The 14,128-nt window shown below is 35.5% G+C and overlaps 1 protein-coding gene across 1 annotated transcript in view; it reads left to right on the top strand.

Annotated features, from left to right (window-relative positions):
• The first annotated feature begins 4,548 nt into the window (after positions 1-4,548).
• The window catches only part of LOC114480867 (RELT-like protein 1), a 36,081-nt gene continuing 26,501 nt past the window's right edge, over positions 4,549-14,128 (top strand). Inside the window, exon 1 of the mRNA XM_028475297.1 lies at positions 4,549-4,778. Within this exon, the coding sequence (XP_028331098.1) occupies positions 4,754-4,778 (25 nt within the window). The 5' untranslated portion in view covers positions 4,549-4,753. The remainder of the gene's footprint in view (positions 4,779-14,128) is intronic.

Consider the following 14,128-nt stretch of genomic DNA (forward strand, 5'->3'; position numbering starts at 1 on the left):
ACACCTAAAAGCAGCGCAAAGTCACATGTTGGCCACGCACTGACAGAAAAGCATTAGATAGAAACTGTTTTCGAGAGGTGGGGGCGATACACAGGTCTCAGAAAAAAAACATGATTCTATATTTATCTGTTATGTAATTCCTGAGGTGTATGGCAGACATGGGCAACTGGCGGCTCAGGGGCCACGTGGTTCTGAGTCAAATTTTTTTGCGACCCCAAAAGCAAATCCCCCAAATTTGTAATTTAAGAAGTTGGAAGGAATAAACATACACAAAACGACTCAAAACAACAACCACTTAAACAAAATGACTACAAAAACACACAACACAACACATTAAAGAATAGCTCCAAAGACACGTACAAATTGTTGACAAAATTACAGAAAACAAAAAAAAAAAATACAGAACAATCCCAAAAACGCACAAAGTGACAACAAAAATACAGAAAATGACAGAAAAATCAAAACAATTACACCAAGAAAGAACAAAAAAAAAATTACAAAAACACACAAAATTACTCAATGACAAAAAAAAAAAAATACACAAAAGGACAACAATAACAAAAATGCACAAATTGACAACAAAAATGCCGGAAATTACAGAAAAATACACACAAAAAATAACTCCAAAAAATGACTAAAAACTGACAAAATTTAAGAACCACAAAGACAAAAGTGAGATGAAAACCCTTTTATTCACCTGTGTTAATGCTCTGATTGGTCATTATTCTAAATGCTGACATGAATATCGATAATGTGGCCCTTGGATCAGATACGATCAGATGTTTGTGGTCTCGCTGGGATAGAGTTGCTCATCCCTGGTGTAAAGAATACTGATATAACCTACTGTAAGTCATACATAAAATACTCAAGTAAAAGACAAAAGTAGCTCAGTTAAATAGTACTCAAAGTTAAAATGTTACTACTTACTTTCACCCCCCCATGTTTATTTTTGGTAATAAATCTTGCCACAGTTCCCTTGCATACAGTAAACATCACATGTATAAACTTAAAAAGGAAGAGACCAATTGGAACTTAATTCATTTTTCCACAAAAGCATCTGTATAAAATAAAAGGTTTGTCAAAATATACAAATGTTTTTTTGTTTGTTTTTTAAAATAAAAGAACACCAATGAATTCAGCTCAAAAATATAAAAGATTCTCAGGCATTAGGTGTAGCTTTTTATCGACTCTAAAATTGAGAAAATAACCAGCATTCAATGCTGTTTTGGTGCATTACGTTTAATCTGATTGGTCGGCTATGATGTGATGCATTTGATTGTTGTCTGGTCATTTCATTTTTTTGTAGTTTCACATTGTAGTTTAATCATTTTAAAACAGAAATATTAAAATAATAATTGACTCAGTAATGGTTGGGTGTAGAAATGTAACAAATTACTTTGTTTTTTTTTTTAAAGTAATTTAGAAATATATTCCAAAAAAGTACAAGTACCCATAAAAGTTTTTTTTTTTTTGTAAAGTTTAAAGTCTGCAGTGAGTCAGCTTTATTTTGCCTTCACTAAAACATGAGTCAAAAAGGAAAATAAAACAAATACAAACTGAGCAGTTACCATGATCATTTTTTAAAAATATATAAAGACACAAAATGTACAATATTTATAAAAGTATGAACAATAAATGTAGTTCATTAAAATCCAATAATAAACAGCGTGAACTTACCTACTAATACATTTCTGCAACATACCCCACCCCCTTTTCTCCCAGCACAAGCTCACAATCTGTGCTGCGCCTCAACACCGTCCTTACGGTTGCTACAAACTCCTGCATGCACATCTCAACGTGCTCTGCTGTGACGTCATGTACTCTGGATGTCCCGCTTGGAGAGGCACGAGGCAACGGAGTGGTTTTTAGAGGGCGGTAAACACAGCCAATGTAGGGCACATGCATGAGTATCAGTGACTATCTACTATTTATACACTTATCTGTCTCATCTATCACACTAATATAAACAATCACAATAATATCATGCTTTTAATAGCCGGTTTGTCTTTTTTTAAACTGTTCCTAAAAAAAAAAAAAAAAAAAAAAAAAATAGTAGCATAACATTGTCAAAATTTGCATGTACCTCAATTAAAAATAAACAAATACAATACAAATAAAATGGTTTAAACACATGTTTTGCATTGCCACAACAAAGTAATTACTTATAATAAAATAATAAATATTTATATTCCGCTTGTGTTTAAAGACTAAAAAATAGGATTAGAAATAAAAACAGTCTTAAAAAAAGATAAATCACAATCCAAGGTTCAACCTATGCTTATGGTGGAAAGAAATATGACATTTATTGATACAACTGTAGAAATGTACAACTCCTTACTGCTGTTTATATTTGTATAACATTTGTACATTTGTATAGTATTATTATTATTATTATTATTATTATTATTATTATTATTCTGTAATGTGTGCATGTGTCTTTAATCCTTAACAGTCTTTTACTTAATTATCTACGTTTTCTTTTTCTTTTTCTTCTTTTCTTGTTTAGTATTACTTCTGCTTTTCATTTATAATATTTATCAAACCTTTGTAACAGAGTAATTTCCCCCTGAGATAAATAAAGTGTTTCTGATTCTAAATCCAAGATGCATTGGAGGAATTCGGGTGATTTAATAAAAAGGAGCAACAACAACAATCATCATCATCATCATCATCATCAACAGTTCTACAAACATTTACTTTCTCATGTTGAAATTTTTAATTAAATGCAGGTATGTTTGGTATTATTATTCCTCATTGTTTGTCAAACCGAAACTTGGTTAAATATGTTTATCATTATACCTGCTGATCCGGTTAGTAGAGTGCAGACCCCACATCGCCCCCTAGTGGTGGTATTATGTAAAATATGGTGGAGAATGAAGTCGGTTTTGCAAATTTAAAGAGGAATACAGTACCCATAACATCTAAACTCTTACAAACCTTAAAGACAAAAACATTTTCACATAAATTCCAGCAAGTTTTTCTTTCTTATTTTTTTTGTCTTCTTTTTTAAATAATATGTTAAGGTTTCAGTTATTTTGTGTCAGGAGATCAAAGTACATTTCCCTGAAAAACAGTTGTCTGACTAAATGAAACCTGAACATATTATTTAAGAAGAACTTGCTGGAATTATTACGTGGAAGTCAAGGAAACATCACAGCGATCAGCAGACACCGCTGAAGAAGACTGGCAGTTGAGAGTCAAAACATGGAGATCAAAGTACAATATCTAAAAAACAGTCGCCTGAATAAATGAAACAAATTGTCTTCTATTGTCCATTTTAGACATAAACAGTTTTTGCGCACAGTGTTTAGTGTTGGTTCTATTATTAGGCGTATTTTATTTAAATTGTGATTTATTGAGACTAAATATTATAATTAAATATTTTTTAAAAAAATGAAATGCTTGTGCAATCTAAACACGCTGATAAAATTTCCCAAAGTATTGGAAATTTGTCTTTTTCATTTATTTTCGAGCAAAACATATTATCGCAATTATAAGCGTACATGGATCGTATATATTATTTTGAACATATTTGATTGTTTTCTCTGTTAAGGTTTCCTTGTACACAAAGAGTTTTTTCTCTTTTGTTTCTTTCTGTTTTTCTGTCTTGTCCCTGCTCAAAACAAACAAATAAATGAAATTAAAATTTGGGTTTTATTTTTATTTTCAGTGTATTTTTTGATGGTGAATCTTGTGTTTTGGTCAGTCTTTGTATATTTTGTTAAAGTGGTTGTAATTTTGGGTGAAAGTATGTCTAAAATACGGTACTTTTAGTTGAAACTTTTTAGAAAATTTCAACTAAAACTTTTTTAACCATTGACTCGTCTCTGCCAGTGGTTCCCAACCTTTCTTGCCTTGTGTCCCCCTTGAGCCTTTTTGTCATACCATGAGTACCCCCTCACTCATACGTGTTCATGATTCTCCAAATGTAGAACAAAACACGACTGAATATTCAACGCAAGTCATTTTATTTCATCTTTTTTAAATTGAAAATTAATATCCAGGCATTATCTTCTTATTTAACTCAAATTAAACATCAAATTATGTTGCCTTCAAGGCAATAAAAATGATAAATAAAATAAATAATATTATAGAAAACGTTTGGATTATTAATATTGTAATATTAATACTAATTTATTATGATTATATTGTTATTAAAGAAAAATAATAAAGTTTAAATTAGAAAAAAATAAGATTAAATCAAAATGATAAGTAATATAAATAAATAAATACAAAACAAATAATTAACCTGCATTTTATGACATTTACCACAAAAGGAGCTACTTTGAATATGTCCCCTTTCAACAGGCATTTACATTTTAAAAACATGTACCATTTTATGGACGGACTTTTGAAATGACTGAGAATATTTTTTATTATCTTGGAAATAAATTCTTCATTTTTCCACGTACCCCCTGTAATGTGCTCACGTACCCCTAAGGGTGCGCGTACCCCTGGTGGGGAAACCCTCGTCTACGCCATTGACTGCTGAAGGCGGAAGTAACGCGAAGGAATTCATCTCACTCCACTTCCGGTTTGCTCCTCTTTGATTTATAGGCGGTACCATTTTAAACACTGGGCGGATCCGCGCATTGACAATCAGGAAATCAGCCTAAATGATTTGGACTCGTCCCTCCTCGTAGTTTGCCACCAGCATCCACGGTGGTGTCACACGTACAACTTCTGCCCGATACCCAGCGTTTCCTCCGGCTCCAGCTCCGCATGCTGCCTGCGGCCCCCATCCGGACCCTCCATGGCCGAGTCCACCGCTGCTGCCCGTAAGTTCTCCGGGGCTTCTTTTTCTCCTTCGTGTCGAGGCGGTGCTGTCCTTTACTTTACACCACTAATGCTTTTTTCTTCTGCCTGTGGAAAACATTTAGTAGAATTACGCGTGGGAAAAGTTTTCACACATTTAGAGCCGCTAATACATAATGCATAATGCATACAGTCAACCAAAACTGAGATTGACGCAGTTAGTTCTTTACCATCCTTGAATATGTAAACATTAACATCCCTAATGGAGAAACTCACTGTTTTAGACAAAAAAAAAATGTGTTTTGTTAAGGAAAAAAACCCTAAAACATTAAACAATATTTATATTAAAGATAAAAAAAACCCTTCTATTCATACTGTTTTCCATAACGAGGATTGATGAATATAAGAAAACAGATAAATGTTTGTCACTAGTTGATATGAAAAAAGGTTGTTGGTCCGTGTGAAAAATAAAGTAAAAATAGCAAAGCTTATATAAAATGTGTTTTTAGTGCCTTTAGTGTATGTTTTTAGTTATTATATTATTGTTTTTTTGCAACATAACTCTATTAATATTCATATCTAAATAAAAAAAAAGACAATTTCGTGCAATTAAAAAAATAAAAAATAAAATAAAGTCTACAATACTTGCTTAGAATATATTAACTTTATTTAAAGGAGTATAGCTTCATGATTTTGTGTACAGCTTCCAACGTGATAAACAGAAAAAAAAAAATTAAATAGATGCTCTTCAAAGCTGCAGTATGTATGTTGATTTTTTATTTTTGCTTAATTTGGTTAAAAATCGACAATAACCGACGCGTTCACAACTAACTTGCTCAATTTTCAACCAATTTTCAAATGGAAAGCTGCAATTTCAACATGTACAAGCATCCTATGTCATACCTACGTATAATCAGGATTGTAATAAGGCAAAACGTTTGTAAATCCGTCAATATTTCATCGAGTTAAGGATGTATTTGTTGAAATACCCTTAACTGCTAGCAACCGAAGAGCGCGTCAGAACGTCAGTTGTCTGAGGTAAGATGGCTGCTGCCGTTGAGCTACGCTGGCGAATCCCGCTTGTGTCATCTAGTGTTTATATATATCTATGCTTTAGCCAGCGGCTTTTCCTGTTTTTGCCTCAAGTGACGTGGAACATTAAGGGGTCTATACAAGTCTCATGATTCTACAGACTGCAGCTTTAAGTGCGCCTACTTCCACTTCTAGGCAGTTCCAGCCTTTAACAACAAAAGCTCTATAAAATGTCAATTTGTTTCAGCAGATATCTTTAACTCCAACATTTCACAAGTCGCCTTAAATACAAAACAAGCAATAATTGAAAAAAAGGAAAAGTTTTTGGTTTGTGACTCATTAGATTAATTCTTGGTTCTAAGGGCTGTTGTTCCAGGGATGGTCTGTGTGGAAACCTTGAAAAGGAAAGAGAAAGAGTTCCTTCAGCTGGAATTGGAAGTTTACTACTAAAACTCAACGTAACAATGAACGCATTGACAAAACGTTCACACTGAGAAATTATTCAATACATTGATTTATCTGAAACATTTCTATAAACGTAGAGTTTTAAAGACGTGTCATCTACCCAGCCTTAACTTTACATTCTGGTGATACTTTCACTAACCATTGCAGTATTGGCTTTATTTCCATTTTCCATCTGTCCGTTGGAATCCGTTGCTTTCTAAAGGCGGGCTCATTTAATTAGTGCCCGTCTGTGTGCCAGTTTTAAAATAGGAGAACAGTGTGTTTGAAAGCCTTAGTGTTAGTTCCAGCTGTCTTCACAGCTCCATGTAATCCTGAAGTATGTACTGTCATTACAAGCCTGGACACTCACTTGTGGGCGGTTGCCATGTCTGTCTGTGTTTTTAAAAGTCAGAGCTTGACTTTCCTACTTTCGCTATATCTATTCTGAGAACTTCCAAAGATGCTCACATTCAACACCTATAAAGGGTGTCCATCAGGGATGTGTGTTGCCATGAATTTGACGATACGATACACAATTTGCCTAGAATACGATGTACTTCGTGACATGTCACAATGTCAACTAGAAAAACACTCTGAGAGCTCAGACCTCCGCCAAACAGCTCAAGTTCAGCTAACACGCTCCAGTCACGGTAACATGGTAAACTCAGGATTACCATGACTACCCGTCAACTAGGGGTGGGAACCTCTGGGTACCTCACGATCCGATACGCGATACAAAGCTCACGGTAACGATTATCTCACGATATAACGATACTGCAATTATCGATATATTGGTCAGAAATCAATCTACGATAATCTATGACATAAGAAAAAAAAAGATTAAGTGAAAAAATACAATTTTTATTTTACATCTGAAAGACAATAAATTGAAAAAGTGTCCTATGAACAGTGACACTATTTTTGTGCAACATTTCTGTAAATAAGTGTCAACATATCAATGTAAATGAATAAGTATCTCCAATAGTGCTTTCTGTAAACAAACAATAGGGTCTTTCCTACCAGTGACACCAGTATAGTGAAATATTACAGTAAACAATATATTGGTTCCTTCAACAAACAGTGACAACATTTCTGTGAAGACCTACCTGCACATTTTTATGAAAAAGCAGAAAAGGTTTTGAAAAAAAAATCAAAAAAATTGATACTTAGTGGGAGCATATCGATAATCGATCGTGCGGAAAAGTATTGCGATATATCGGCGTATCAAGATATTGTCACACTCCTACCGTCAACATTGAGCTGTTGACTCTGAGAGAACCTATGACATCATCATCACAAATTCCACAGTGTGGACAGGAAAATGAATGATATATACAGGTAAAAGCCAGTAAATTAGAATATTTAGAAAAACTTGATTTATTTCAGTAATTGCATTCAAAAGGTGTAACTTGTACATTATATTTATTCATTGCACACAGACTGATGCATTCAAATGTTTATTTCATTTAATTTTGATGATTTGAAGTGGCAACAAATGAAAATCCAAAATTCCGTGTGTCACAAAATTAGAATATTACTTAAGGCTGATACAAAAAAGGGATTTTTAGAAATGTTGGCCAACTGAAAAGTATGAAAATGAAAAATATGAGCATGTACAATACTCAATACTTGGTTGGAGCTCCTTTTGCCTCAATTACTGCGTTAATGCGGCGTGGCATGGAGTCCATGAGTTTCTGGCACTGCTCAGGTGTTATGAGAGCCCAGGTTGCCCTGATAGTGGCCTTCAACTCTTCTGCGTTTTTGGGTCTGGCATTCTGCATCTTCCTTTTCACAATACCCCACAGATTTTCTATGGGGCTAAGGTCAGGGGAGTTGGCTGGCCAATTTAGAACAGAAATACCATGGTCCGTAAACCAGGCACGGGTAGATTTTGTGCTGTGTGCAGGCGCCAAGTCCTGTTGGAACTTGAAATCTCCATCTCCATAGAGCAGGTCAGCAGCAGGAAGCATGAAGTGCTCTAAAACTTGCTGGTATACGGCTGCGTTGACCCTGGATCTCAGGAAACAGAGTGGACCGACACCAGCAGATGACATGGCACCCCAAACCATCACTGATGGTGGAAACTTTACACTAGACTTCAGGCAACGTGGATCCTGTGCCTCTCCTGTCCTCCTCCAGACTCTGGGATATCTATATATGTATATAAAAAATCGATTTGGACATTTTTTTGCGTTTGCGTAATCGCACGGTGAAATATTGCGATATATCACGGAATCAATTATTTCTCTGACAATTATTGTACCAAGAAAATCTGCAATGGTGACAACCATAATGCTTACAAAACACTGAATAATTGTAAAGTTCTACTTGCAAATCTGTTGAAATCTTAGGTTTTTAATTGTTTTTGTTTTTTGCATGGATGCTAACATCTATCTTTAGATATGATAGTTATTTAAAATTATTTCCAATTTGCGATTCATTCCACTAAATAAAGGTTTCAATTTACAAATATTCCCAAAATTCTTAAGCTTATCTTTCCACGAAGACATTGAGAAGTGAACATAGTTTATACTGTAATTAAAGGCAGGCCTTCAATGGTTGATGTCTGGAAAAGTTCTTTGGAGGTAAAACTGATTTTCTAAACAGCACTTTATCTGTTTTAGCAGACAAAGTTAAAAACTACAAATCAAACTCTTTATTTATGTTCTTGCACTCCAAATAAATTCATTGAGTAAATATTTATCTTTGCCTCCTTCAGAGTTTGTTTGTTTTGGTACCATTAAGCTACTTAATAGGCTTGTGCTTGGGGCTGTCAGGATGAGTCAGTGGTGGTCTGTGGGAAACGTCTCCATTTGCAGTCCTCCTTTGGTAACAGAGTTATAGAGTTGGACTACATCTGTTGAAAGGTCGGGTTACTGCCTGATCGTGTTCTGAGTGGATAAGGTCTACCAGCCCTTTCTGACTGCTTGCGTTTTCTAACAAGTTACAGAAAAAAGACTCAACGGTCGGACGGAACCTTAGTGTGACAGATGACGCGTGTCCGGCTGCCTGAGAATGTTATTTTTCATCTTGTGTGGTTTTTCTGCTGAGGTCAGCGACAAGGGGGATGAAGAACTTCCTCTTTTTTTGGCTTTTTGTTATCTGGTGGTGATCTACTTCTCTGATTGGTTGGTAAGCTTGTTTCCACAACCGAGACCGACCGTCAACCACAAACAAAACCAGTAGGCAAGGCAAGGCAAGTTCATTTGTATAGTGCATTTTATACACAAGGCAACTCAATGTGCTTTACATCATCAAAAAGTACAACAGCTTAAAATCAATAAGAACATTTTAAATTATCAATTAAAATCATCAACAAACACATTACATCAGCAACATGACCAAAAGAAAAGACTAGTGGCAGAAACAGGTTTTTGAACATGGATTATGTGCTTTACAAGATCAGGATTTTTGGGCCGATCACCAAGCAGTGAGTTTAAAAAAAAAAAAAGATCACCGATTCGATCATATCAAATTGGCAGTGGCTATTGGTACTGTTGTCGTATCAATATACTGACCTTCTAGCCGTGCGCATCGCCCCTCATTGACCAGTTTAGGTCACGTGATAGGTCAGCCATTGGCCAGTTTAGATCACATGATGACTAAGACTAAACATAACCGTAAACCTAACCCTAAAATTTGTTGCGATATAGGGTTATAACCTAACCCTTTGACACTATGTACGTGTACTTTGGTAAACGTACCAATATCACCAAGGGTTGTCCGTATGGCAACCATACGAATAGACACTTTCTATCAAATTCCTTCGGTACTCCTTGATACAGATTCACGGGAAATCAAACAGTGACATTTTTCGGGACCTAAACGCAACCTTTTGACTGTGAGGGAGTGGAAGAGTTGATTGATTTCCATAATATTTGTTGTCAGAGTGTGTGTGTGTGTGGCCCATTAATTGTGAATGAATGCACTGCTTGCTCGACCAGTGTGCGGAGTGAGGGAGCGTGTGAGACGGTAGCAGATCGATTATAAGCTGTATGCGGTTTTTGAGTGATTGGCAAAATAAACGTTGCAGCTGTTGAATTAAAGCTGAGTCCCACGTCAGACTCAATGACTGCTGTGAAACAAGGGAGTTAACCCCAAAGCTGAGGATAGCTTCAGCTACAGAGAGTTGGAGAGGAAGCTGTGGAGGCAGACCACACCGGAACTACATGACGCCTCCGTCAGCATTAGCATTAAGAAGGAAATTGGTCGCGGATTCAAGTAATTTAGAAATCAATATCCTGGAGGTATCATTATCGGTAAGTTATTGATTTATATTTAGGATGTTGGAATACATTTTCTGCATGTGGAAGTGAAATAATGTATAAACTGATGGCGAAAATTCTGGATTTTTCTGGCACTTCTCACGTGAAATCAAACGGAGTCGCATGTGGCCATCTTTTGGATATCCATCCCTCTATACACCTGCATGGAACCTTTTGTTTGGGCTTTTCCAAATGAATGATTAACTACTACAATTATTAGCACAGCATAATCTGTGAGTCATGTTAGCCACACCTGTGTTGTGTATCAGAACACAGCCGCTGTTGTCAAACGAGCTCCGGCTTAACTTCCATAATGTCTTTCAACGACTTTGTTCAGCGTGTGTTTGTAAAGTCTGATCTGTGTTCTACGGCTAGTTGTTGTGAGTCAGTTGATAGTGGAAGTGGTACGCTGCCAGGGTGGTCGTCACTCTCGTCTGCTCTTCATATAAGCACATGGTTTGTTCAGACGGCTCAGTGACCACACAATGATGAGTGTGTTCAGCCGGATGCACGGGGATAATCCTGGACAATAGACCAACACATGTGTCTCAATGCATCGACGACCACATTGTTGTTGGTTTTTTTAAGACGGCCACTTTCTGACTTTTTAAGATTTACAGTTAGACGTTGTGGAGCTGTCAACACTAAGTTGTTACTACACATGTCCATGTTCGTATTATGGACTATCAATGACACACAGATGTGTACAGGACTCAGGAGGGCGGACAAAGACTCTGTTGTGAGTCGAGCAGGAATGTCTCACGTGGTCGATCAATGGCAGAGGTCACTAGGACTGAGACTGGGATTGTAGGTCTGTCCAGTCTTACTTGAAATATCCTGATGAGTTTACAGTCGTGCACCTCCAAAAATGAATGTATGCGCAGAGTGTCATGGCGTGGATTGTTGCAGGAGATAAGGTAGATGGTTAATATGATTAATTTACTGTTATAGTTCGATAAATAGTTAATAGTTATAATTAATTATTTCATCAAATTCTGCATCCGGTTACTTCTGAAATTTGCATCATGTTCAATTAATTTGTAAAGAATAATTCATTAGCTTGTGCTTTTTAAATGTTGAACGTAGTAAATTTACTTACTACTTTAAAGAAATTTATTATTTATTTAATTTTTTTTCGTTTCCCCTTTTTTCTTTATTTATTTATTTATTTATTTTTCAAAAACGTTCTTTTTTTTTCATTTAAAAAAATTAATAAAAATTACCACTATTAGTTTACTTATAAGCAGACTATATTAATTTTAATTTAGTGGAGTAAATTGAAAACTAAATTATGTAATAACTTATTAAATACTATTTTTACATTGTTTTAGAGATTTTTTTTTAAGTTAAAAAGTACTGTACTGTTGACTTTCTGGTCATTTGATTCAAAGCAGCTAAAACACATTTGCAGCTCATAATCCACATTGTAGGTTAAGTTTGTTTATTATCACGTGAATTTGTCCTTATTACAAAAAAAACAGAATTAAAAAAACAACTAAATTAGTTTCGATTAAATGTAGTTTTCGAGATAATTTTTGACCGTTTTTTTATTGTTTAAAAATGTCGTCATGCCTTTGTTTCAGGTTAGTCTTCATTGAGTTTTTGTTTTCAAACAAGATGAAGACGAGTCATAACAAAATAATCATAATATCAAGCATTCACCAATAACAACAAAAACAATGATGAAAAAAAATGTTTAATAAACATGTTTTTGGCGTCACAATTTTTGTTTCAAAATTTCCGTATTAGGATATACCTGTTTTCTTATTATTTCTGTTTTATCAGCGTACTGTTATTTGATATTGTTACTGACATACTAAATGTTCCTAAATCCTGGCCAATAGGGATGGGCGATATTGACAAAAAAAATGTATCCCGATAATTTCTGGTATTTATCACGATAACGATAAAAATCCCGCTAAATAAAAACTATAAATAAATAAATAAAATTCACAACTTAGTGAGAACAGGTTCCTTACAAACACAAATAAATCTTAATACATCAACACTAGACACATTTAAAAAGGCTACAATAGCTGCTGACTCAGAGTTCATCAGCTGATATTTCATGGAATATATTTGTGCATGCAGATTATTATTAATAATGTTATTGTATGTAATTCATTTATTTCCTCACTTGAAATAAAATTATTTAATAAAATAAAGCACAAAGGGCATAAAGAACATTTTACATTTTATTTAACATTTATTAATTTCACACAACGTGTGACATGTTTAGCTTTTATTCTTCCATACAAGTGTTAGATCTGACAATAAACAAATTGTCAAATCTGTGGCTTTATGACAGTGAGACTTGTTTTTTTTATTTGGTCTATTCCTTTTATGGAGTGGTTAGCGTTAGCTCTTAGCCCAGTTTGTGTGTCAGTGTGTTAGCTTAGCGTAGTTAGCTTTAGTTGAGTTTCCAGTTCATAATCGTTGCTACAGGTTCATCTCTGTCCCCGTGTTTGTGGAACTTTGGGTGGATCTGACGGAGGAACTTGGATTGGTTCCCTTTGTTGGGTGGTTGTCTGGTTTTAACCTAGTAGCGGTCCATGATGTATCGCAGCACGGCAGCTTCAGGTAGCTGAGACGAGCACCTCACACGCACACAGACGGCGGTGTGTGCGGGGGCGGTGGCTTCCTTAAACAGCGTTCCGCTCCAGAGAATAATAAGTTGTTAACAACAAATGGGCAGTTTTGGTCCGTGGAACACGTTTTTTGTGGGGGCATTCTTAGCTAAATTGAGGGACAAATGGTCCGTGGATGACGTATTCTTACCAGTGAGAATGTTTTTGACGATAAATCATAAAAGATAAAATATCGCACATTCCTACTGACCAAAATGCCTCATGGGGACTAATAGTTAAACTGTATAAATAGTTGTTTGGAGTTGAAACAATGCACTCAAATTGCGACAAATCTCGCCCGACTGCGCGGTCTTGCTTCATCTCGTTGCATAAGATTTTGAACTTTATGTTAAAAGTCCATTAGTTTGTGTCTTTCAAACAATTGTTACACGTTTCGCCACCAGATTATTAGAGAAAATATTAGTCCATTTCTGCTTAAATTTGAAATGAGGACAATCCTGGTGCTAACTTCAATGGTCGACTAATAAAAACCTGACATGAATGTTGGAATAGTTTAGTTCTAATGATTAACATGTGCTGTCTGCTCCATACCTAATGCATGAGGTTTATGAGCCCGGTAAAAAAAACACAGACCTTAACTTCTACAAACATTGATGAATGTGCACAAAGACACATTAATCAATAGATGGTAAACGCCCACATGTTTTTGTTCACCTCTGACCTTCTGTGTATGAAGCCCACATGCTGGACTTTAGACCCCTTTGTGGGGCAGATAGGATGTCAAAGCTGAAGTGGTAAAACTTTGAGGCGTGAGCTTCTGTCGTTGCTCAGAAAAGCGCAACGATGTGAGTCGTTACAGGCAGACGGAAGCTGAGGTCTGGTCTGATGTGATCTGAGAGATGGAAGAGAGCGACTGCTGCCGCTTTAGTGGTTGTTAACAGTTTCCTGGGCGCTTGTCAGCACTTCATCTGTTCTTTGTCATTGTGGCCATTGTTTTGTTTTCTTTAAACTGCTTTTAAAATATCCCTATAAATCAACCCCTTA

Source organism: Gouania willdenowi, chromosome 18 (genome assembly GCF_900634775.1).
Source record: "Gouania willdenowi chromosome 18, fGouWil2.1, whole genome shotgun sequence".
NCBI lineage: Eukaryota > Metazoa > Chordata > Actinopteri > Blenniiformes > Gobiesocidae > Gouania > Gouania willdenowi.